This window comes from Gracilinanus agilis, chromosome 3, assembly GCF_016433145.1.
Source record: "Gracilinanus agilis isolate LMUSP501 chromosome 3, AgileGrace, whole genome shotgun sequence".
In the NCBI taxonomy this organism is placed as follows: domain Eukaryota; kingdom Metazoa; phylum Chordata; class Mammalia; order Didelphimorphia; family Didelphidae; genus Gracilinanus; species Gracilinanus agilis.
Window position 1 is genome coordinate 470,198,174 of NC_058132.1, and position 23,152 is coordinate 470,221,325.

The following is a 23,152-nucleotide window of genomic DNA, read 5'->3' on the forward strand; positions in this document are numbered from 1 at the left end:
TAGATCTGCCATAAACTTAGTATAGTCCAAGTAAACAACAAATGATGAATTAATTGAATATTCTCAATGGTGTAGTGAATTGCTCATGGACTATGTTACAACTATAACTCTTTGGTCCCAAACTGGTCCAGAACCTTCATGGCCCTTGAACTATTCTGTGTGTGTGTGCTTAGGCTGGGATGGGCCAACCTTATTTCTCATTATAGGATAACAAATTTAAATCTTAAAGAAATGATGAAGATTATTTAGTTTCAATCTTCCATTTTATAGTTGAAAGAAGTGATGTCCAGATATGTGAAACAGCCAGTCAAGGGTCAATGAGGTAGTAGCAGAACCAAAAATTTTCTCAATCAAATTTATTATTACTGAATTATATAATCTCTGATATATGCAGTTTTAAAAATCAGCAAGTCATGATTTTATTCCTGGGAAATCCAAAGGCTTTATTAGCTAGTATGGAAGATCCAGAAGTTTTAATACATTTTGAATTCAAGCTATGTTTAAATTAAAGATTAGGCCAGAAATATCCTGACAGGAGATGTTTTAGGTTATTCTAGAATTAACCCACTTAACTAGGCTCCCCTTAGTAAAATTTTGTGTTTAAAGAAGGCTTCATGCCTTAAGTCCTGGAATAAGAATATTAAGAAATTATCGAATTATAAAGGACTTTAGAAATGATATGGTCCAACTATATCATTGTATCAGTGGAGAAATTGAAGCTTAGAGAGAGGTTAAGGAACCTGCCTCAGACTAGTTAGTGGTGGAGTTGTGAATAGTTTCAGATATCTTCTTGCCCAGTTACTGTTACCACTCTTTGTGCACATTTATGGGTCTTGGAATGAAGTGAGGAATTTTAGAGTCACCCTATTTGTATTCAGTTTATAGATTACTGACTGTCCAAATAGGATGTTTTATGACTTCTTTTCCCCTAAAATAAAAATCTATCTTAGAAGATAACTGCCATTTGATCAGACCAGAAATGAAATTAATATAGAAAACATAGTAACTTTTCATTTTATGATTTGAATATTAGTTTGTTAAAATAGGAGACAAGGGGAAGCTTTTTAATAATAATTCTGTTATTATTTAAACTTTTATTCTGTAATATTAAATATGTATTTGAGGAAACAGCTAATAGGAAGAGTTAGGATGCCATTATCTCATTTATTCAAGTTTTTATTTGGAATTTTTCTCTTTTTCAGTTCATTCTTCTGTTAAAAGCATTTATTTAAAAAATATACAATATAGAAACATGTATTAAATAGTGAAGCCTATTTTTAAATACTGTGATTAATAGTTTATTTATTAAGACAGGTTTCAAAAACATTGGTTATGTCTCTTTACATCAGGACACTGATGTGTTTGTTTCTGAGCTTTTTAAAATGTGAATTGGACCTTTAGAGTTTTAGTGATGTCATATCTTTTATGGACAAAATGCCTTGAAGGAGGGACTGCTTGATTAGCGGGCTTAGGGGCTTTCAAGGATATTGATTCAGCCAAGCATAATGTCATCACCTGCTTCTCTTTTGGCTGTCTTTTAACCATTTAAAGACTCCATCTTCTCATGGCAGAATCTCAAATGTTTCATTCAGTGGAAAATAAAAAAGCTAGACTAAAAATGGCAGCCAGATCTATCCCCCATCTTCATTTATGTAGCCTTTAATAGGCTTAAATGAACATTTATTTAACTTATTTAAATATTTTAAACATAATTGATGCTAAAAATTTCTTTTTTCTCCAATCACTTTACTGCTCCACAAAGGATATAAGACAATTATTTTTCTTTTTAATCTAACATACATTTCTCATTGAAATGGAATACATAATTATATACTAGATACAAAAAGTCAGTAATACTATATTTTAGTTTCAAATTTTATACCTGTGTTTGGCTTTACAATCTGTAGAACACTACGTTTAAAATCTTCCACAAAATCCCTGAGGGTAGGGGTTATTTAATTTAATTTTATCTTTGTATCCCCAACAACTAATGCAGTACCTGGCACATTAAAGGTGCTTAATAAATGCTTGTTCTTTTTTCTGATACCTGAGAAATGGCTTTCCTTTCTTGGGTGAAAAGATATCACTTGCAACAACTATTCACCTGTGGGCCAATATACTTAATGTCATATGAGCAATGTCTTATCTAGGGTTAGTTAATACAATGTTATCCATAGACAAAATTGTAGCATAGTGCATAGTAAAACTTTGGTTCAAGTTTGCCTCTAACAAATAATAAATTCTTTTATCTAGGGTAATTCACTTAGCCCGTTGGCAATTCTGTAAGACTGTAAATTATAAATAGTTATTGATCTACATCATGAATGATTATACCATACCAGAGACTCTCTATACCAATGACAAGTCTGGACAAAACAAACAAATAAATAAACAAATGAATGAATGGATAAATATATGAATAAGCAAATAAGCAGATAGATGAATAAATAAATGAATAAGCAAATCAATTGATTATTTAATTATTTTAAAAGAAACAAAAGAAAACAAAAACCCAAAGACAAGAGGAGAGCATATTTCAAGAAAATGTAAATAAAAGAATCTTTAAAAGCTCAATATTTATGTGCATAGTTTACTGTGAGATTTAAAAAATACAATTTGAAATGTTTCTATAAAGCATCTGAATAAAGATAGAAAGTATTCTTACTCGTACTCATTGATTACTATCCGGAGATTTCTTGGCCTGAATTATTAGTAAGAATACTTTTCAGTTTTTAGTAGGGGAAAAAAATTCTATTCATATATCATGAAAATTATTTGTTACTTTAATTTGAAGGAGAAGTGGGGTTTTTGTTGTTTTTGGTGCCCAGTTACAGACTAGTCAAATGAATATGGTGAAATCAGAAAATAATGCCACTATCATTCATAAGATATGTAGGCAGGGGTCATTGCTATGATGGTAGAGGAATATTCCTCAATTGTTCCTGCCTGCATTTTATTCATTTTAATGTTATGCTCTTTTTTCTCTCATAGATTGGCGTCTGTGCCTTGGCATCATCAAATGAGAGTCACTGTCCTTGTGAAGCTAAGTGCTATCTGATGTTCACCACATCATTTCAACACCTTTCCTGTAGGAAATAGTTCCTGGAATTAAAGGAGAATTGTATTCTGGGAATGGGTTATAAAGACAACACCCTGTTTTATCTTAATATTGAAATGTGCTCATGACCAGGCTCAAAGACTTCTTAGCATTATCCTAGCCCTAGGCCTTTTAGTCCCTAAAATATTTACTCTGTTTTGGGGACTTTTTTTATTCTCCTGGCTGTGGAAGACAGAGACCTTCTAATGTGGATGTAAACAATGTCGAGGCCAAAGGGACTGTTATGGCTTCCTTTGTTCTTCACTCCAGTTTGTGTCATGTTGAACTCCAATTTCCTTCTGTGGATAACAGCACTTGCTATAAGATTTACACTTATTGACAGCCAAGCACAATATCCTGTTGTAACCACAAATTATGGCAAAATCCGTGGCCTAAGAACACCTTTGCCCAATGAAATTCTTGGTCCAGTGGAACAGTATTTAGGTGTACCCTATGCTTCTCCTCCCACTGGGGAGAGGCGATTTCAACCCCCAGAACCTCCATCCTCCTGGACAGGAGTTCGAAATGCCACCCAATTTGCTGCTGTCTGCCCTCAGCACCTGGATGAGAGGTCATTACTTCATGATATGCTACCCATCTGGTTTACCGCCAATTTGGATACTTTGATGACCTATGTTCAAGACCAAAATGAAGACTGCCTGTACTTAAACATCTATGTTCCCACAGAGGATGGTGAGTACTTCATGCAAACAAGACTCTAAGCACCCCAATAAACAAAGGGGGAGGAAGGGAGTTTTAGAGTGGAAAATTTTAGAATTCTGTTAATATCGTTTTCTGTTATAACCCCCTGATTTGTTTTCATATCTATCAGATACAATTATACTGATTTATTCTTCATTTATCCATTTGCTCACTCATTCAATGAACATTTGCCATGTGCCTGCTGTGTGCAGAGTATAGTGCTAGGCTAGGCATACCTTTGATTTTCTATCTCTTCTTATGAAATTGTAGTTTTTATTTGCAGACAGCTCTCTTTGTGGGGATGTACCACCATAGTAGACCAAGGATTATTTAAAATTAATGGAAATGGATGAGATGAGTAATAAAGATAGGATTACTCCAGTCCCATTCTGAAATTGCAAAGTTTTTAGGGTGCTTCTTTTTAGTTAGCATTGTTTCCTTAAGTAAGATATTATTGCTTTGTTGCTGGTCTTGGAGGAAAAAAAACAATAGCAATTGATCATGTTTTTGTCAAATAAAGAGTAAAATGGTTGGTGTGCATTATTTAGTGATCATTTCCTAGTATAATTTCAAATTCCTTTTTTTTTTGTTTCCTTTTAGTTTCACATCTGATGAATCTAAAGGCAGACTTGTGCAGCCATATCATTTAGAAAAGAGGCAGTGGTTTAGTGGATAGAAAGTTATCCTTGGAGCCAGGCAGATTTTGGCTCCAGTTGTGTCTCTGACACATATTAGCTTGTAACTGAGTAAGTAATGTAACTTCTTAGTCCTCTAGGTAACGCTCTATCACTATGTTTTAAGAATGGTACTGACCTATATTGGTATAGGGAGTTTCCTATGAAATGAAATCATAGGACCATTCTCTATCCTTAATGAATCAAAAATAATTTAAAAATAAATATCTTTAAAAAATAAATATCTTGTCCTCTGTGGCATAAAGTTACAATATTGGAAGAAAAATAGTGTTCAGTGAACCTGTCTAATAATTTTCATACAAATATAGCTATCCAATAAAAAAGATCTTTGCAGACTATCAATGAGAGTTATTATCTAATAATATATTTGCTATTTACTCATATATAACTTGTACTTATACAAGGGGCAAGGCAAAACATGAAATGAATTATTCTTGAGTTTAAAAAAAAGTAAATTTGAGTCGTGATGGGCATCATCCACTGACTTGGGCATACTTTTCCTGTTTTGTGAATCTTGCCTGCTCCTTTCCCTTTTTCTTTCTCCTTTGAGTTTGAAATTCTATTTCAGAAGATTTAGGATTAGTGTCTGAAACAAACAATTGTATTAACTCAGTGAGCTCCAAAATTGTATCTACTTTGTAGATAGCTGAAAATCTAGCTTCATGCATTTTGATTACTGCCTGCATAACAGCTAATAAGGCAGTCTGAACAAAATGCAACAAAAACCAGACCTAAAAATGTGTCACCAAAGCTTACAAAGAGGGCCTATCGAATCAGATTAAACAGACTCCAGTCCATTATCTGGCTCTGGTCTGGCATAAGTTATTAGTGTTGTTATGGAGACAGACCACAGAATTAGGTTGTGAAGTCTAGGCCTGAAAATGACTCAAGGAGTTAAATTCGCATTTGGAGCTCTTACTGAAGTACAGTGTGCCAAAACTGCCTTTATTTGTAATAAGTCTCTCAGCGAATGTTTTGTGCATGTGTGAAAAGATGGACAACAGCACCCAAAACCAATTAGGGCTCTTATTTCAGAAGTCTCCTGGGTGCATAGTCTCTCTCTTTAGGAGAGGGGAAAAAAAGGATCTTAAAAAAAAGGACTCAGATTGCTTTTATAATGCATCAGCTATGTGAATCTCCATGTAAGCTAGATATTCCATAAAGCTAACATCAGGTAGAATGTACCTCAATTATGCTACCTAGTTCCACGAGCTATTTTGCTGTCATTTGACCAAAATAAAATGAATAGGGAAGTCAATCAATAATACTTTGGATTGTGGTACCCTATATTTCTATTTGGAGTTAGAGGGCAAATATCATAGACTATATGAATCCTTTATTATTCAACAGTGAATAGTATATTTTGCAAGTATTTTTAAAAAGAAAAGTAGCAGCCTAAACATAATCTTAATTATGTTACATTTATCTTGCACTTTATATTTTTCTAGCTGCTTTCATGTCTGTTGTCTCATTTGATCTTGATAGAGAATTTAGTAATATAATCCAAGCCTAGAAGTCAGAATACATCTCTTCAGTATATGTGGATATTGAATTTTTATAAGTGAAACTTTGAAGCTGCCTTTGAAAATACTTATTCAGACAAGTGAGTTTTTAAAAGCTATGGAATTATTTCTGCTTGACTGAAGATACAGATCACTGAATAGCTGTGTTGGTTATTTCTGCCCTCCTAAGACCAAGAAGAAAAACTATGTGGTTAATGATTGATTATATACTAATTAACCATTATGCATCATGTCAAAATTTTAAGGTTCTATGATTTTATCCTTTGACATATGTATATCCTAACTCCTCCATGACTTAGCAGATGATTTAATGGGTTTCTTTTCCCTCCAAAATTTAGGGGGTGGCCAACCTTATAAATCATTCTGTCAGTTCTCCTCCCATGAGGGTCAGCTATAGAATCATAGCTCACATACCATGACGAGAACCCTGCATTTCAGCTCCTACTTTTATTGACATTATATGATATGCCTGGAATATTCTCCCTTCTCAACTTCCAACTTTGAGAATCCCCTTACTTCAAGGGTCAGCCTATATGCCATATCTTAGTAGATCTTTTTTGATTATCCTAATTGTCCATGCTCTCTTCCTCTTGAAAGTATCTTGTACTTGGTAATTTTTTTTTACTTATGGTATCTCCCAAGAAAATGTAAGTTCCTCAAGAGCAGAATTGCTTTTAATTTTTCACTTTTGGGTCCCTCAGTGGTTTGCACATTGCCTGATACATGTAAATATTTTTAATTGAAATGAATTATTGAGGAACCTCTATGTTCAACAGATACACAGTACATTCTCAGGTATATTTGAAACTTTTGCATTTTGATAGAACCTAGTTGACCTTATAGTCCACTGACAAAGAATTTGAGAAAAAAGGATAATATTCATGCCATGACAAGGCATCAAAGCAGGTCATAAGTAGAGGCAATAGCCATAAAGACAACCCCAAAATATGGAATTGATTGAGTTTCAGCTGATTCATTGATCATATATAAACATAACATGGTAGAGTGATTATATCCCCTTCAGGTCAAGGCGAAGTTGAAATTTAGCAGCATTTTAATCAGTGCCTAAAAAACTGAAGCCTAAATTTCTCATGGGGGACCTAAATAATTTTGCTTCCAAATTCATCAAATCACCTTGATGAATGCCAAACCTCTACTTAATTTTCTAATGTGTAGACATAATTCTGGCTAGAAGTTTTCCATATTACAAATGTACATATTTGTTTTCCTTATAGTTTGAAATATATCACACAAGAAAAGTATTTGGAAATTTAAAACTAGTCTTGAAAGTTTGATGAAACATTAATTTCTAATACAAATAGAATAATATTACAAATCTATTTTTCTTAAATGATTCTGCCCACATGCTTTATTATAATCATATACTGGTATAAACTCCATCCATGTATCTAAAGTCATTGAGATTACTTATAAATTAAAAATCACCTCATTAAAAATATATATTAACTTCTACTTGTTTTTTTCAATGCCAGACTAAACTATAAATTATAAATGAGATGTCTTATATGACATGGAGTAGAATCTTAGATCTTAACAAAAGCAGTCAACTATTTCAAAAGTTATTTTGAAAGAAAAACAACCAATTTTGGACAAGAATATGAGCAAAAATGTACAGATGAGGATGATTAACATCAGCTAGTGGAAGGCAGAGATATTAGCCTTAGAAGAAAGAAGGATTCGTGTTAGCAAGTAGTTTGGCACAAATTGACAGTTTTGGTTGGAGCCACTTTATAGAAGTCCATGAGATCCTAGCACAGGATATTCAACTCGATGCTGTAGGCAATAAGGAGTCATTGTGAGCTCTTAAGTAGAGAAATGAAATGATTCAAGTGGTATTTGATGAAAATTGGAATTGAAGTTAAATTAGAGAAGATTAGTGTCAGGACACACATGAAGATTACTAAGGAATGGTTTGAAGTGAATTCATCTTGGTCCAAAAAAGCAATAGCAAGAACTGAAACCAAGGGGAGAAGACAAGAGGCATTTGAAAGAGAGGGTGTACATATCTTTGAGACAGGGCACATGTAAGGAATTGAAGAAATGAAAGAGCCAAAGATGATATCTAGCATAAGACAGTGAGAAAATGGTGGTACTGCCAAAACTGTGTTTATTTCTACCACTAATGGATGTCTTAATTTCCTAATGTTGAAAACACAACTTAACTTCACCTACTTCAGAGGTTTTGAAGTACTCTGAGAAAAATAAAACACACTGCAACTACAAATTACCATCAATATATCCTTGTTTAAAAAAAACAAGTTATTATTAAATGTGATGCAAGAGAAAATAAGCACCCATTTTGGATGAGCTGTTCTCACTTTCTTTAATGCCCACATAAATGAAACAAGGGTGGAATTTCTAGCATCATTCCTTTAGATACTTGTTTGTACAATAACTACCTACCTATTTCAGCACTATGCCATCTAAATATGGAAATGAGCAACCGAATGCTGTTTTGACTGTTTGCACATTCAGATACAAAACTGTCTATATACCAGCTTTATGCCAAGAAAGGCTGTGGTAACTGCCAAGGAGTGTGCATGAGCCTCAGTAAGATGCTGGCATTATAGTGCATAGCTGTGTAGAGCATGCCGAAATGAAAGGACATCGATATGGAGGGGCTGATAGAATAGCATAAAAAGGTACTTAAAGGCAATATGGTTCATGGAAACAAGGATAATAAAATGAGCCCTCTTTTCCTCATCAGCATTGATTAGCAATGCTTTCTCCCTTCTTTATAGCTTTTTAAGTTTCTATTTTGACATTTGAGAAACAAAAGTCATTATTCTTCAATGCTTCATCCCAAGCATAAAAATTCCATGACTTTAAGTACATGAAATTACTTAGTGTCCCTCAACTCCATTGAAAAAAAAATTCCACCTTTGCCTTCCCTCGTTAGCACTGGGCATTTAGTAGACTCATGCTAGCTATGGTCCTTCAGCCTGTTCATAGAGCATATGCCTTATTTCTTTCCCTATCTAAAGAATGCCAGTTCTGGTCCTTTCTTTGAGTTTAGAAGAATGTGGTGATATTTGACAGCCTTCAAATGATACAATTTTGTCTGGCTGGCTACACATGGCTAACCTTTTAAATAGAGATTGAATCTTTTGGAAGCATCTAGTTTTAAACCTTCCCCTGCAGAGAATTCTGTTGCTATTTGAATCAGTTTTGGGGGTGATTTGAGATATCTGGTTTATTTTGGCAAATTTTGGATCAGTAAAGGGGGGAGGTAGGAATCCTTATTTTTTTGAGGCCATTAACCTCATGTATGATAAACTGATTAAGAAACATATATATATATATATACATACACACATACATACATACATACATACATACATACATACATACATTAGTACTATGGCCCTGGGCTTTCCTAGAACATGGCATGAATGTGTTTCCCTCATTGGAAGACTAGGATTTTTTGAGCATTAGAATCTGGAGGCACCGAAAGGTATGGCTAGTGGTGCAAGTCAAAGCTTATGACAGCGAGAATTGAGATTTCCCCTAGGCAAAGGGAAAAAGAAAATGGGAATGCTTACCTAGGACACACAGACTAACTGGCCATGCTCTATGGATACCTAAATGTATACTATTGATTTTCACTCTGTTGTATTTTCAACATGAAATTATAGTACAGGGAATAGTTTAATACGTGACTTTCAGAGTAATACTCTCTATGTACAAAGTTTATATTTGAAAATTTTGAATTTCACTATATACATTTCAGTACCCTATTTCAATTAGAGTTCATGTTCCAATGTAAGTAATATAGTGTAAAGAGAAGTTTTTTTTCACATTGGAATAATTCAAATCATATTAATATAATCTACTCTATACATTGGTGAAACTTTTCACATATTGTCTCCATTTTCTATCAAGTAACACATTTGTAAGTCAGTTCTGAGGCAGCTCAGCTTAAGAGTTATTAGAGACAATCTATTTATGACAACTCCATTCTGAATATGGCTTTAACAAAGCAGGAGTTTTAGTCAGAACAGGACATGGGCCATTAATCTCCTCTGCTTAATCCTTAACCTTTATCTTTTGGGTGCTTTTTCTGTGAAAGGGATTTCTAGCTATTATGACTTATAGAAATCAAACATCAAGTAATCTTTAGTACTTATTTCTTGAAAGAGTACCTTAAAACAACAGTACCACCAATGTATAATGTCACAACAAAAGAATAATGTGCATTTTTACTTTGTAAAATTCAGGCCATAATGTTTATTATATTTTCTTTTGTAGTTACTTCTGACTGAGTACATTCATAACAAGGTAGACTGAACAGGAAGAGTACTAGACAAAGTTGAAACCAATATTATATATCAATCTATCAGTCATTTAGTACTCAGTGCCAGATACTATACTTAACAGACACAAAAGCAAAATAATGTCTGCCCCCCATGAGCTAATAATTTATTGGGGGAATGCACACATAGAAGTTAATTTGGGATATATGCAAAGAAATTAGAAGGCATGATCATGAGAATATCCGGAAAGGCTTCATGTAGAAAATGAGACTTGAATTAACTTTTTGAGTTAAGTTAGAGATTCTAAGAACCAGAAGTAAAGAAGGAATAATTGTATTCCAGGCATGAGGAAAGCCCATGCAAAGACAAAGGAAATTGGATATGGAGTATCATATGAAGAAGTTTAAATAAGGCCAGTTTGGCTCAACCCATAGAGCAGTGATGAGCAAATGTTTTAAAGAGAGGGGCCAAAGGAAAGGAAATGCTCATCTGTCAGTCTGTTTCTAAGGCAACTCTTTCAAAGTTTCATCATATTGTATCCTACTCGTTGTATCCGTCAGATTAGGAATAATGTCGCTGGGATGGATAGAACATTTCAGGCGGCAGCATCTGGCCCAAGGGCCATATGCCCATCACTACCATAGAGTATATGAAGGAGAAGTCATGTGTGATAAATCCAGAAACTGGCAGAGTATTTAGTGGATTGAGCATTGAACTCAGAATCAGGAAGGTCTAGGTCTTGCCCTAGGCATTTACTAGCTGAATTATCCTGGATCTCCATTTGCCTCAGTTTCCTCATCTGTAAAATGGGGATAATAATAGCACCTACCTCTCAAGGTTGTTGTGAGAGTCAAATGAGAATAATTGTTAAACACTTAAGCACAGTGACTATCACTCTATAAATGTTACTATTGTTGTTGTTGTTATTATTATTACTATTACTATTATTGATACTTAACCTTTTTGTTCCTCAATGTTCATAGGTATAAAATGATGGAGTTGGATTGATGGCCATTAAGATTTCTTTATAATTCTATTAAAGAGAGGCTAAAGTCAGATTGGAAGGATTTTAAATGCCAAAATGACAAGTTTGAATTTATTTCAGATACAGTAGGGAGCTACTAAAGCTTTTCTCTCTAGGGAATAACATGATCAGATTTGGAGAATGCCTTAGAAAAATCATTTTTACCAGTAATTCCTGCAATAGGTTTCATTCTAACCTTCACTTCCTAGCTTCCCTAGCTTTTTAAAAATTTAATTCAAATACCACCTTCTTCTGGAGATCTTTCCTTGTCCATCGTGCTAGTCCCATCCTGTTGAGATCATCTCCCATTTACATTTTTTCATGTTTTTTATATATCTAGTTCTTTAATTGTTGTCTTCCCCCATTAGAATGTGAATTCTTTTAGAATAGAAGTTGCATTTTTACCTTTACTTAAATTTTTTGTTATTATCTCTAGTGTTTAGTACAGTGTAGGACTTACACAGAGTAATAAACCAAATGATTTATTTACTTACTGGATTGGGAAGAAGAAAAAATAGCACGAATAAGGAATATAAATTAGGACGACATTCAATCAGGCAACCAATGAGCATTTATTCATTCCCACTATGTAACAGGCATCTTGCATTCTGTTGCAGTCATCCAGAAGAGAAGTTATTGAGGGTCTGAAATAGTGTTGGTTATGTAAATGGAGAGAAAGGGATAGACACAAAAAAGATGTTGGGTAAAAATCTATATTATATTATCTGTCTTCTAGGGAAGAGGGAGGGGAAGGAAGGAAGGAAAAAACAAATGAGATAGATTTTTGGACAGTAAATGTGAGAATTTGTTTCTGTTGGATAAACATGTTTATTATATTATTAAAGACTTATAACAAATTACATGTATTATAATGTAAAAATAAAGATATTGTATAAAATTGAGAAGACTTGACCACTCATTGACCATATGGAGTGAGGCAAAATAAGGAGTGTGACATGGAGGTTGTAAGCCAGGGTGATCAAAAGGATTTGAAAGGGGATAGGTTGTTCAGAGTCAGGCCTAGAGATGGGAGGTCCTAGGTTCAAATCCGGCCTCAGACACTTCCCAGCTGTGTGACCCTGGGCAAGTCACTTGACCCCCATTGCCCACCCTTACCACTCTTCCACCTATGAGCCAATACAAAGAAGTTAAGGTTTTAAATAACATTTACAAAAAAGAAAGGGGATAGGTTGGTTTGGAAGAAAGGATAGTAAGTTATTTTGTGAGAATTATTAAGTAGGAGTTGCATATGTTAAATTGGAATTTTCCAGTCGGCAGTTGGCATTATCTGCAACTCAGCCCATACTAGAATTATTTGGGTTTCTGACACAGTCTAGCTGTGTAATGATGGGCAAATCATTTCCCTTGGCTTTAGTTTCCTCAGTTTTAATAAATTAAAGGGATTAGATTAGATGACCTACAAGCTCTCTTCTAGCTTTGTAACTTTGTGATGTGACTTAGTCCTACCTGACATATAATAGCAAACATCCAAGGGAAAACTAAAATGTTCAGTCAGCTCTGCAGATGTTCTAACTTACCTAGAGTAAGCATTCAAATATTTGAAGGTTTACAGGTATTTCACTGGATTTTTTTTCAATTTCACTTAGGAATCTGATATGTAATCTTTGTTCATGAGTAAAGAGGCTTGTGAAAAATAGTTAAACAGGTATAATCTTGACAAAAATTAAGTAAAAGATATTAATACACTTGGGAGGTTTTCCTGGTTGAGATTGGCTAAATAGACATGCAGTTCTGCATAATAATTATCTTTCCATTACCGTAGTAATGGAGAAAGGAGGAAATGGCAAATTCTTTGTTCAAAATCCCATTTGAAAATATTGTGGCATAGAATTTCACTATCTTGAGAGAAATACTCCAAAGCACATTTGCTCATTTTTGGAAAGAGCCTCACAAATTAATTTAGACCAAACCATAAATAAACAAGCATAGCATGCTTTAGCAGAATGCCAGAAAAGTAGTTATCCTGAACCTACTTAAAGACCTCAAGATATGGGGAAACTACTACCTACTAAAGTTAGACTTCTGTATTGTTTCTAATTGATAGAATCTCATTCATTACATCAAACCTAAACATATCCATAAATCTTCTACACACTACTTTTAATTTAACATACTGGGCCAAGCACAATAATTATGTCTAGTTTTCTCCATGATTGGGCTTCAAATACTTTTAAAAAACTATGTTCTCCCTCAGTCTTCTCTATGCTAAACTAAATATACATAGGTCCTTTAACCAATCTTCATGTGGCATAACAACAATAACTTCCACTGTCATAGTTTTTCTCCCCTGGCCACTCTCTATTATAAATATTCTCTCTTAATGTGGACTAAGATTATTCTACCTTTCTTGACTGACACATTATACTATTATTTAATTCTGAGGCAATTTTAGTTCAGTAAAACTCCCTATCTTTTTCACATAAAATGATGTTGTCTATTTTACATTTGTAAAGTTTGTGTTTTTTAATCCAAATTTAGTTCTTTATATTAATTCTTAATACATTTCAGCTTATTTTATCCAGGAAAGTGTTCTAACTTGTCAGGATATTTCTGCATGGTGATCCTTTCCTCTCCTTCTTAGCTTTTTGTAACCTGAAATATTCTTTCTATGACTATTTATTTGTCACTGATTAAATGGTTGAACAGCACAATGCCAAGCTTAGGTCCCTGTGGGGCCACTGATGACATCTCAGGTTGACATTGAAACATTAATGGCTACAGTTTGAATCTAGTGTATCCCTTTTTTTCTTATTTTACCTTCTTATCCTATGACCTAACTCATATCTTTCCATCTTTTTATATAAATGTCATGTACTAATCAGATTCTTTCCTAAACTTTAAGTAAGTCTTATCTGAAATATTCCCTCTGTCTACCAGTTTATTCACTTTGTCACTTTTTATTTGATTTAGGAAAAAAAATGTTTAAGTAATGAAGAAAAATAACATTCATGGTTTTTTAACAGGCATTTTAATTTGGTTACTCTTCATTTAGAGAATAATCTTAAGAGACTATTATTAAGACTGTGGTCATACTGAACAATAGAGGGATTTTTAGATCCAGATTGGAAGTACACTCAATTCTACAGTTTCAGTGTAGATTTCTTTTTCACTAGTGCCTGAGTGTGTGGAATCAATGGAGGGAAGAAGACAGAAGAGGAAGTTTCCACCAGCCCCAAGTATTCTTGCATTCCATTCATTATCATTAGTTAGAATGTCACTAAGTAGACTTGTGGTGATTGACAGTTCAATGATAATGGTGGAAAGAGGAAGCAGGAGTGTTTTTTCTTCCTCCCGCAAGGCCCCTTCTGCCTTTTTTCTTTTTTGATAAAGTTGTATTAGCCTAGAATTTCTATTTAAGGCCATATAAAATACCCATCCCAAATACCAGGTAATCATTCCATTAGTTTTTGTTGTTATTACTGATGTTGTTGATGTCCTGTTTGGTCTAGACTTGTGATTACTTGGGTGCAAAGGAAATAAAATATGGAAGCTTCTTTTATTAATATAGATCTCCAACAAGACTGAAACTTACAGAGCTGTCTATGGTCCTAATGCCACATTATTTACTCATGCATGATAACAAAAATTCTTATTCTAGCATGATGAAAATGCTCAAGCATTTCTAAGGAATTTTCTTTTTCATTCCTTAGATACAAAAAGTATCAGTATAAACATATCCTTTGTCACTTCTAGAGATATGTTAATGTTTGTCATCCTTTTAGACTTTCATCTAGTGTTCTGGGTTTGAAAACTGGATCTATCATGTAGTCCCATTATAACTTGGGAAAAATCACTTTACCTTTCAGAGCTGTACTTTCTTCATCCCCAAAATTAATAGGTTGGTTGAAAGGATCATATGCTCCATAGAATCATACATTTAGGTCTTGGAGAGACCTGTGTGATTATCTAGTCCAAATAGTTTTCAAATTTAGTATGTGGTAGAGTCAGGATTTCCAAATTTTCTTACAACTTCAAATAATGTGATGCTACTCCATTTACTAAATATCTAATAAGACCTTAGGCCAGTTACTTAATTTATCCATTTTTCAGTTTTCTCATCTGTAAAATGTAGATTAATAGTGTACTCTGTCCAATTCATAGAATAGTAGTGAGAAAAAGGAGATAATGTTGGTGAAAGTGTTTTATGCCTTCTAAAATACTAAACACATAGAAGACTTTCTTATTGTGGACAGTGGTAAAATTGAGGGTAAGTATAGGCAGTGACTTAAGAGCATAATAGAGTTTGGGTTCCTAACTTCCCAATCTATTGCTTAGCTCTTTAAGTTATCCTATCCTCACACTGTGTCAAGATTCATTTCTTTCTCATTCACTTGTATGTTTAAATGAAAAAAAAGTGCTGATGCATTTAGTTGGGGAATGAACAAGTGGACTACAAAGCAAGTAGAGCAAGTAGAAATGAAAAGGGATGTCCTCTTGATTAGGCAATGAGTTTCAAGATTGTTTCCTGGAGAATTAAATTACACTGGCTGTATTTTTCATTATAAAGTACAGGGCTTTAAAAGTGGCAAACCAGTGGCCATGATAAAGGTCTCAGGCATTCTTTAACTTTAATTTCTTAAAGATAAAGAAACAGCAGAGAGAAAGTTAATGACAATAAATATGGCAAGCACTTAATTAAAAAGTGATAAAAATGAAAAATGGCCAACTCTTCTCCTGCTCTGAACACATTACCATTGCCTGTTGAGAAGCAAGTATATATTGTTTAGCACAAATCATATGATGTACGTTTTTACTTTGACAAGAAAGGGGAAAATATATGTTGTTCAATTGTTGGACCTCCTTTCCTGATTATTGGGGGAAAATGAAAAAAGTCATGGAACATTAGGTAATTTACTTTCTACCTCTTTCATTTTAAAATTAGTTTTTTTGTAAAGAGAAATTTCTAGTAGAACATAAGTTACTCGAGGACAGGACTTGCAGACATTTTTATGTCTGTGTCCTACAACCTTACACTGTCACGTACTTATAATCTGATTAATTTTCTTCTTTGAAAGTAATTATATTATCTCATTTTAAAATATCATTCACATCTGCTCTAGGAATGGTTGGCATCATTACTTTAAAATCTGGCCCAATGTAACTTTGTTCTACGTAGATAAAACAGCGCTATGATGAATTTTCCTAAGAAATTGAGTGTTTGTGGTAAAATGATTGTCACTGTGTGAAATGAATTTGTTTTTTCTTAACCTCCCAACTCAGTTCTCTAGCCATGTTTATTTTTTCCTGTCTTTCTAATAATGATGATGATAGAAATAATAATAGTGGCTAGCATTTATCTAGTACTTTGAGCTCTTCGACAAGCTCTTCACTAATATATAATTTTATTTTTGTAACAACCCTGGAAGTAGATGCCCCATTTTACAAATAAGAAAACTATGACAGACTAGAATTAAGTAACTTGGCAATAGTTGTACTACTGATAGGTACTTGAGGCCAATTTTGAACTCTAGGCTTGTTCTCTATCTACCTTATTAATCAACCATCGAAAATGTATTGACTACTTATAATTTTTCTGGCAATTATGTGTGCTTAGCCTATCTCTAGTTCTGTCTGCATCCACTTCAATTTCACTTTTGTAGCATCTTTTGAACCTTCCCCCTTCTTATATTTTAATACCGTGGTATAGCTCCTTATCACCCTACTCTTGAACTAGCAGGTATGCCTGCCTAAAGTCTCTTCCTACTCTAATCCATTCTCCATTCAGTGACCAAAGTCATTTTCCTAAAGCACAAATCCAACCTTGTTTCTTGGCTCTTATTCGACAAATTCTACTTACTCCTTTTTGCCTCCAGGATCAAATATAAAATTCTCTGTTTGGCATTCAAAGCCATTCCCAATGTAGCTCTGTCTTCCCTGCCTTTTCAGTATTCTTACCCCTCATTCCAGACATATAGTCTTACGTTTTCACAAGCAAGGCATGCCAACTCTCAGCTATGGGCATTCTATCTGGCTGTCCCTCTTGCCTGGAATGCTCTCTCTTTTCATCTCTTCTTCCTGACTTCCTTTAAATACCAACTAAAATTGCATCTTCTCCAGGAAGCATTTCTTAGCCCTTCAATTCTAATTCCTTCTCCCTTTTATTTCCTGTATATCCTGTAACATCATTCCATATATTCCTTGGTATGTTGTCTCTTCTATTTGATTGTGAGGTCCTTGAAGGCAGGTTCTATCTTTTTCCTCTTTCTGTATTCTCGGTGCTTAGCACAGTGCCTGACTCATGTAAGCACTTAAATACTTACTTACTTGTTCCTAACAACTGACTTACCACTTGTAATGAGCAATCAGTGGACCTTTCTCCTAGTTTCTAATTTTACTCAACCACAATATCAGCTCAATTTAGCAAGCATTTGTTAAACAAGTAGTGTATATTAAGGACTTAATATGTGTAAGACTGGAGCTAGGAGTTGTAAAAAGAAAAAGATATTTAAGTTCCTTTTGTTAAGGATCATGCAGTTCATCTGGAAAGAGAAGGGGAATGGCAAATACTGAACTACTTAGTAAATGTTTAAATACTTAAGATAGGTTCAATGTTGTGGTAAGGGCTAAGGAAAACACAAAAACATCATGCTATCTTTTCATAATACATCATTATAATCCAGTAAGCATTTATTAAGGACATATTGCACACAATGTAAAATACTGTTCTAATTTGCTGAGCATACTAAGACTGAATAAAAACAGACTGCCCTCAGAGAATTGATGACCTAACTGTGGACATAAAGCATATAACTGGATAAGTCATTAAGTAATAATTTGAGGAAGAAGAGAGTACAAATAATTATTTTAATGGTGAAAAACTTATGTAGGAAGTTTTTAGTTGAAAGAAACAAGGAATTCTTTTAGTAGGAATGAAAAAATAAGAATTAGGTCATACAGAATTTCAGAGGAGAAATCATAAGACTGGCATAGGTAAGAAAAGCTTTATAGAGAGATTTCAGCCATCTTTGAAAATTTTATAAGCACCTCTGTAAAGTTCCACAGAATCTAAATTTTGAATAAGGAGACTTAATGACTTTCATAAAAGCATATACATCCCTAGCGATGTGACTCTGGGCAAGTCACAACCCAATTTTCTAGCCCTTACCTCTATTCTGCTGTGGAACTGATACTTAGTATCAATTCTGAGAAAGAAGCAAAGGTTTTTAAACAAAATTTTTAAAATAAAAAATAAAAAGCATACATAACATCATTACCCAATGTTTAGATGATGGAAAATTGAGAAGGATAGATTGTAGTATAAGGATCTAAAAAGAGTGAGGTAGTCATCAAATTTTTAAATTAGGAATCCAAATAAAAATGTTATTCATGAATTCTCAATATATTCATTTATATCTAAATTATATAAATGTACTACTGTAAGATATTATACATAAACAGTCTATTTGAAATTTTTTGAAAGATGGGACAACGATGAAATAAACATTTTAATATGCATATTTCACTTAATGATACAAAACTCTATTTTGTTCTTTCTAAATTAAAAATAATACTTTAGGTGGCAATAATATAATTACTTGCCTCTCTTATTTTTTAAAAAAAATAGTTTAATATTATGTGATCTAATGATTATTTCTAAAGAAATGAATATGTGATAGTGCCACCATCATTCCCCTCTGTTGTAGAATTACTTAGTACTCAAGATACCTTGCTTATCCAGATCTAACATGTAATTGTTGACATATGTACAGAGTAAAGATGCCTAAGTAAATAATAGTAAAGTTTAATTTCTTTCTTTTGAAAAAATCCTTTTTTAAAATTAGCTTTTATAAGTTATTCTTCCCAAATGTATCAGTCCTACCCCGATCTTATCATATCTTGTTAATAAGTAGTACTCGAGTTACTATAAACAAATACTAGCTCACAGGTTTAATTTGTCAATAGGATGATATACAAATTACTTAAGTCAAATTATTGTAATTCTGGACCAGAAAAAATGATTAATTGCTATGAACTGCTTTAATGTGTTATTTCAACTGTAGTCTGAAATAGAGAGATATGCCTCCTTCATTAATCTGGAATGGAACATTATTTTTTCCTTATTTCCAACTTACTTGCGCTTATTTTAAACTTCTTTGGCTTCTCCACAACCTCTGCTCTCTCACCCAATTAACTCATCCAAATAGCCTTATTTTTTACTCCTTATCAGTACTCTCTACTCCTCTGATTGGAGGGTACAGCCATAAATTTCTCTATTTAAGAATAGAAGACAGGAACAGATATCTCATTTCTCATCGAGTTGTACTCTTTTTTAATTCATTTGGTTTCTTCACCATTCCACAGCCAGATTTCTCATCACCTCTGCTTGCCTTTGTAATATTGTCTTCCCCCACTTTGATTGTGAATTCCTTGAAATTATGGATTGTCATTTTTTGTTTTTTGAATCCTCAGTGCTTATCACAGGACCTGGTTGAAAATGTTTATTGACAATTGATTGTTCAGATTATTTTTATAAATAACTCTTCTTGCATAGTCTTGTTCTGTGTCACCTATTTTAAGATATTCTTAAGTAAAAAAAAATAAGCACAATTCTTCAGGTACTTTTATGTTTGTTTGTTTTTATCCATTAGAAAGTAACACTGACAATCATTTCTCTTAAGTTCTTTAAGTTCTCAATAACATTTAGGGATGTACTTGGTGATTTCTCAGGTTCTACACTTTTCCTTCTGTGATAGCTACATTTTCAGGATCATCATTCTCTTCAGTCTCTTTCTCATACTTCTTGGATATAGTCCCTGGATGTATTTGGATTGTTGGAGTATTGTTATCTTCCTCTTTTTCAAGATCACCTACATTTGATATCAAAAGTAGGAGGAAGCAATGTGGCTCAGTGGACAGAGTAATGGAGTTGGAGAGAGGAATACCTGGATTCAAATGTAGCCTTAGACACTTACTAACTTTGTAACTATTACTTAACTTCTCCTGAACTTAATTTCTTCGTCTGTAAAATGTGGATAATAATAGCCCTTTTCACTCAGGATTGTAGTGAGGATAAGTTAAGATAATAGTTGTAAAGCACTTTAAAAACTTTGGCATGCTACATAAATGCCAGTTATTATTATATTTTTTTCCTCCAAATGTTCCAGAACTGGCTGCAGTTGGAGAGATTTTCTGGTAAGTGTCTGAAGATGATTATCTGAGTTTATCTTTACCTGTGGGCACTGAATGTTGTGGGCAGCATCAAGGGACTTACTCCCAAATCTGTGTCTCTATATATCCAACACTTTTCCATCTTCCTTTTCTTTTGGTTTAATCTTTGGGAGATCTAACTGTAGCCTGAAGTCAGTAGCCTAATTTAGCCAGCATTATATAGGCAGTTCTTCAAGAGGGTCACATTAATTTCAAATAGAGGGCTGGTTTTTGTTTAGCTTATGAAAATTCTCATTATCTTATTGGGTTTTTATTTCCTCTCAGCAAAGTCAAATGTGAAGAGTCACCCACAGAGTTAAGCAAAATACCAAAATCTGTTCTCCTCTGTGATTTTCCACCTCCCTCTTCTCCATTTTTCTCCATAAGGAGTGAATGAAAAGGATTCATTATGCACTTAATTATTCTCTGCTGAGGACTCTCTTAAGTACTGGAAGTATAAATAAAAAATCAAGATAGTTTTTGCCCCCAAGGAGTTTAGATTTTAATGGGGAAACCAACATGAAGAGAGGGGTGCTGTCAAAGGAAAGGAGTTATAGTTTGAAAAGTCACAAAGGGGACTTGTTAAGCAGTAGAGTCATTTAGTAACACATACTTTCTAGAAGCAATGCTGGGAAGGTAGTGGTGATTTTAATATACTTCTCAGAGGGAGATGTGGGGGTCAAGGCTGGATAGATACATAACAATGCAGAAAATGGCCATAATAAAGGTGAGGATGAATGGAATCAGGGATTGTAAATCTTAGATGGTTAGTTTCTGTCTAGCATGGTTTTGGTGGTCCACCATCAATATTTTGATATCTGTCTTTAGGTATAGATGATCTTTCTTTTAGAATAATTTATCTATTAATTTTCTATGAGAGTAATTTATACATTATTATCCCCTTGGATTTAAAACCCTTAACAACTTGACCCCAATCTATCTTTCTACTCTAATTACTCTTTTTGATTCTATTTACTTTAATTTTTGGATCCAACTAAAGTAGTCTCCTTGCCATTCTTCATACACAACACTCCATTTTCTACTTCTTGCCCTTTTCACTGGCATTTCCCCATGCTTAGTGTACATGTTCCCCATGATCTACTCTTCAAATACCAAGTTTTCTTCAAGGTTCTCAGTTCAAGGACTCGCTTTTATATTAAGCCTTTTTGGATCCTCTCAACAGTTAGTTCTTTGTTCCAGAGATCATCATATTTCTGTTTTGTACATACCTATTTTGGTATGTGTTTTCTCTTCCAGAGACAATGTAAGTTCTTTGATGTCATGAATTACTTTACTATTTTCTTTGTGTCTCCTGTTCCTAGTACATAGCAATTTTTAATAGCATATAGTTTACAATTTCATATAATTATCAGTAGCACATAGTAGCATATTAATAAATGCTTCTGATTGCTACTTTTCACCAAGCCTCTGGATTTGGGGCTCTCAGGTGAATTCTAGAAGTTACCCTGATACGGCCCTTGTGCCCCTTGACCTCCTTCATTGTTCAAGTCTTGGGTATGGGGATGAGGATGGCCTCTCCCAAAGCTGTATTTTCTTCCATAATCTATTTGATTATTATACATGCATCCCAACCCTTGAGTATAGCAGGCTAGAGCAACAGGCTGTAACTAAAAAGATGATATATATTAGTGACAAATATAAAATCTTATACTTGACTATAAGTCATATACTTTTCAAGTACAAGAAATTTTAGACAATTCATGATTAGACAATAGTTTTTATGAAGCTATGGGCTACAGGTACAGCGTGTTTAAACAAAATGATAGAGCAGACAAAATAGCTACTGCAGACTTGGGCTTTGATGATAGTATTTGAAGTATATTTTTCATATGAAAGAGGGATTAGACTTCCTCTGACTAGCACAGAGGGCAATATTTGGAGCAACAGGTACAGATTGCAAAGAAACAAATCTGGCTCAATATAAGGAAGATAAAATAATGAATACTTTCTGTGCAATAGAGCTATCTCAAAAGCGAAAGGGCTACCTCAGGAAGTAGAAACTTTTTTCTACTTGATTATCTTAAAGGAAAGACATACTGTCCACTTGTTGGATATCTAATAGAAAGGATTTTCTGGGATATGATTTGGGATTTTGATATTTATAGGGGCTGATGAGCCATTGAGGTCTCTTCTGAGTATGAAATTCTGTGACTATATGAATCTGTGAAAAGGGATTAAAAACCATGGGAGAATCAGGATGAAAATGTCATAATTAGCACTGACTAGGAACATTGCTAATATTTTCTCTTTGTAAAATGATTGCCTAAGTAGTCTGCTAATAATCAGTTTTTGAATTATGTTTATGTTTACTTCATCATAGAGAAAGCATAGCTGATTTATTGGACATTTCAAAACATAAGTTACAGCACTACTAACAACACCATTAATGAACTGTATAGCTTTGTTATAGAGCAGGGGTCGGCAACGTATGGCTCTCGAACCATATCTGGCTGTTTTGAGGGCCAGATATGGCTCTTTCTGCAGGAGCCATAAAGTCAATTTTTTTTCAGGGGCTGTTACAGGAGTGCACACTCTGAGCACTGTATGGCTCTCACGAAATTACATTTTAAAAAATGTGGCATTTATGGCTTCATGGCCAAAAACGTTACTGACTCCTGTTATAGAGGATGTGTCTTTGCTTGGAAAGC

General features: G+C 33.9%; 1 protein-coding gene across 3 annotated transcripts in view; it reads left to right on the forward strand.

The window, feature by feature from the left end:
- Window positions 1-3,318: 3,318 nt before the first annotated feature.
- Window positions 3,319-23,152, forward strand: part of NLGN4X (neuroligin 4 X-linked) — a 331,168-nt gene continuing 311,334 nt past the window's right edge. For all 3 annotated transcript variants that reach the window (XM_044666980.1, XM_044666981.1, XM_044666983.1), the window contains exon 1: window positions 3,319-3,790. In XM_044666980.1, the coding sequence (XP_044522915.1) occupies window positions 3,319-3,790 (472 nt within the window). The remainder of the gene's footprint in view (window positions 3,791-23,152) is intronic.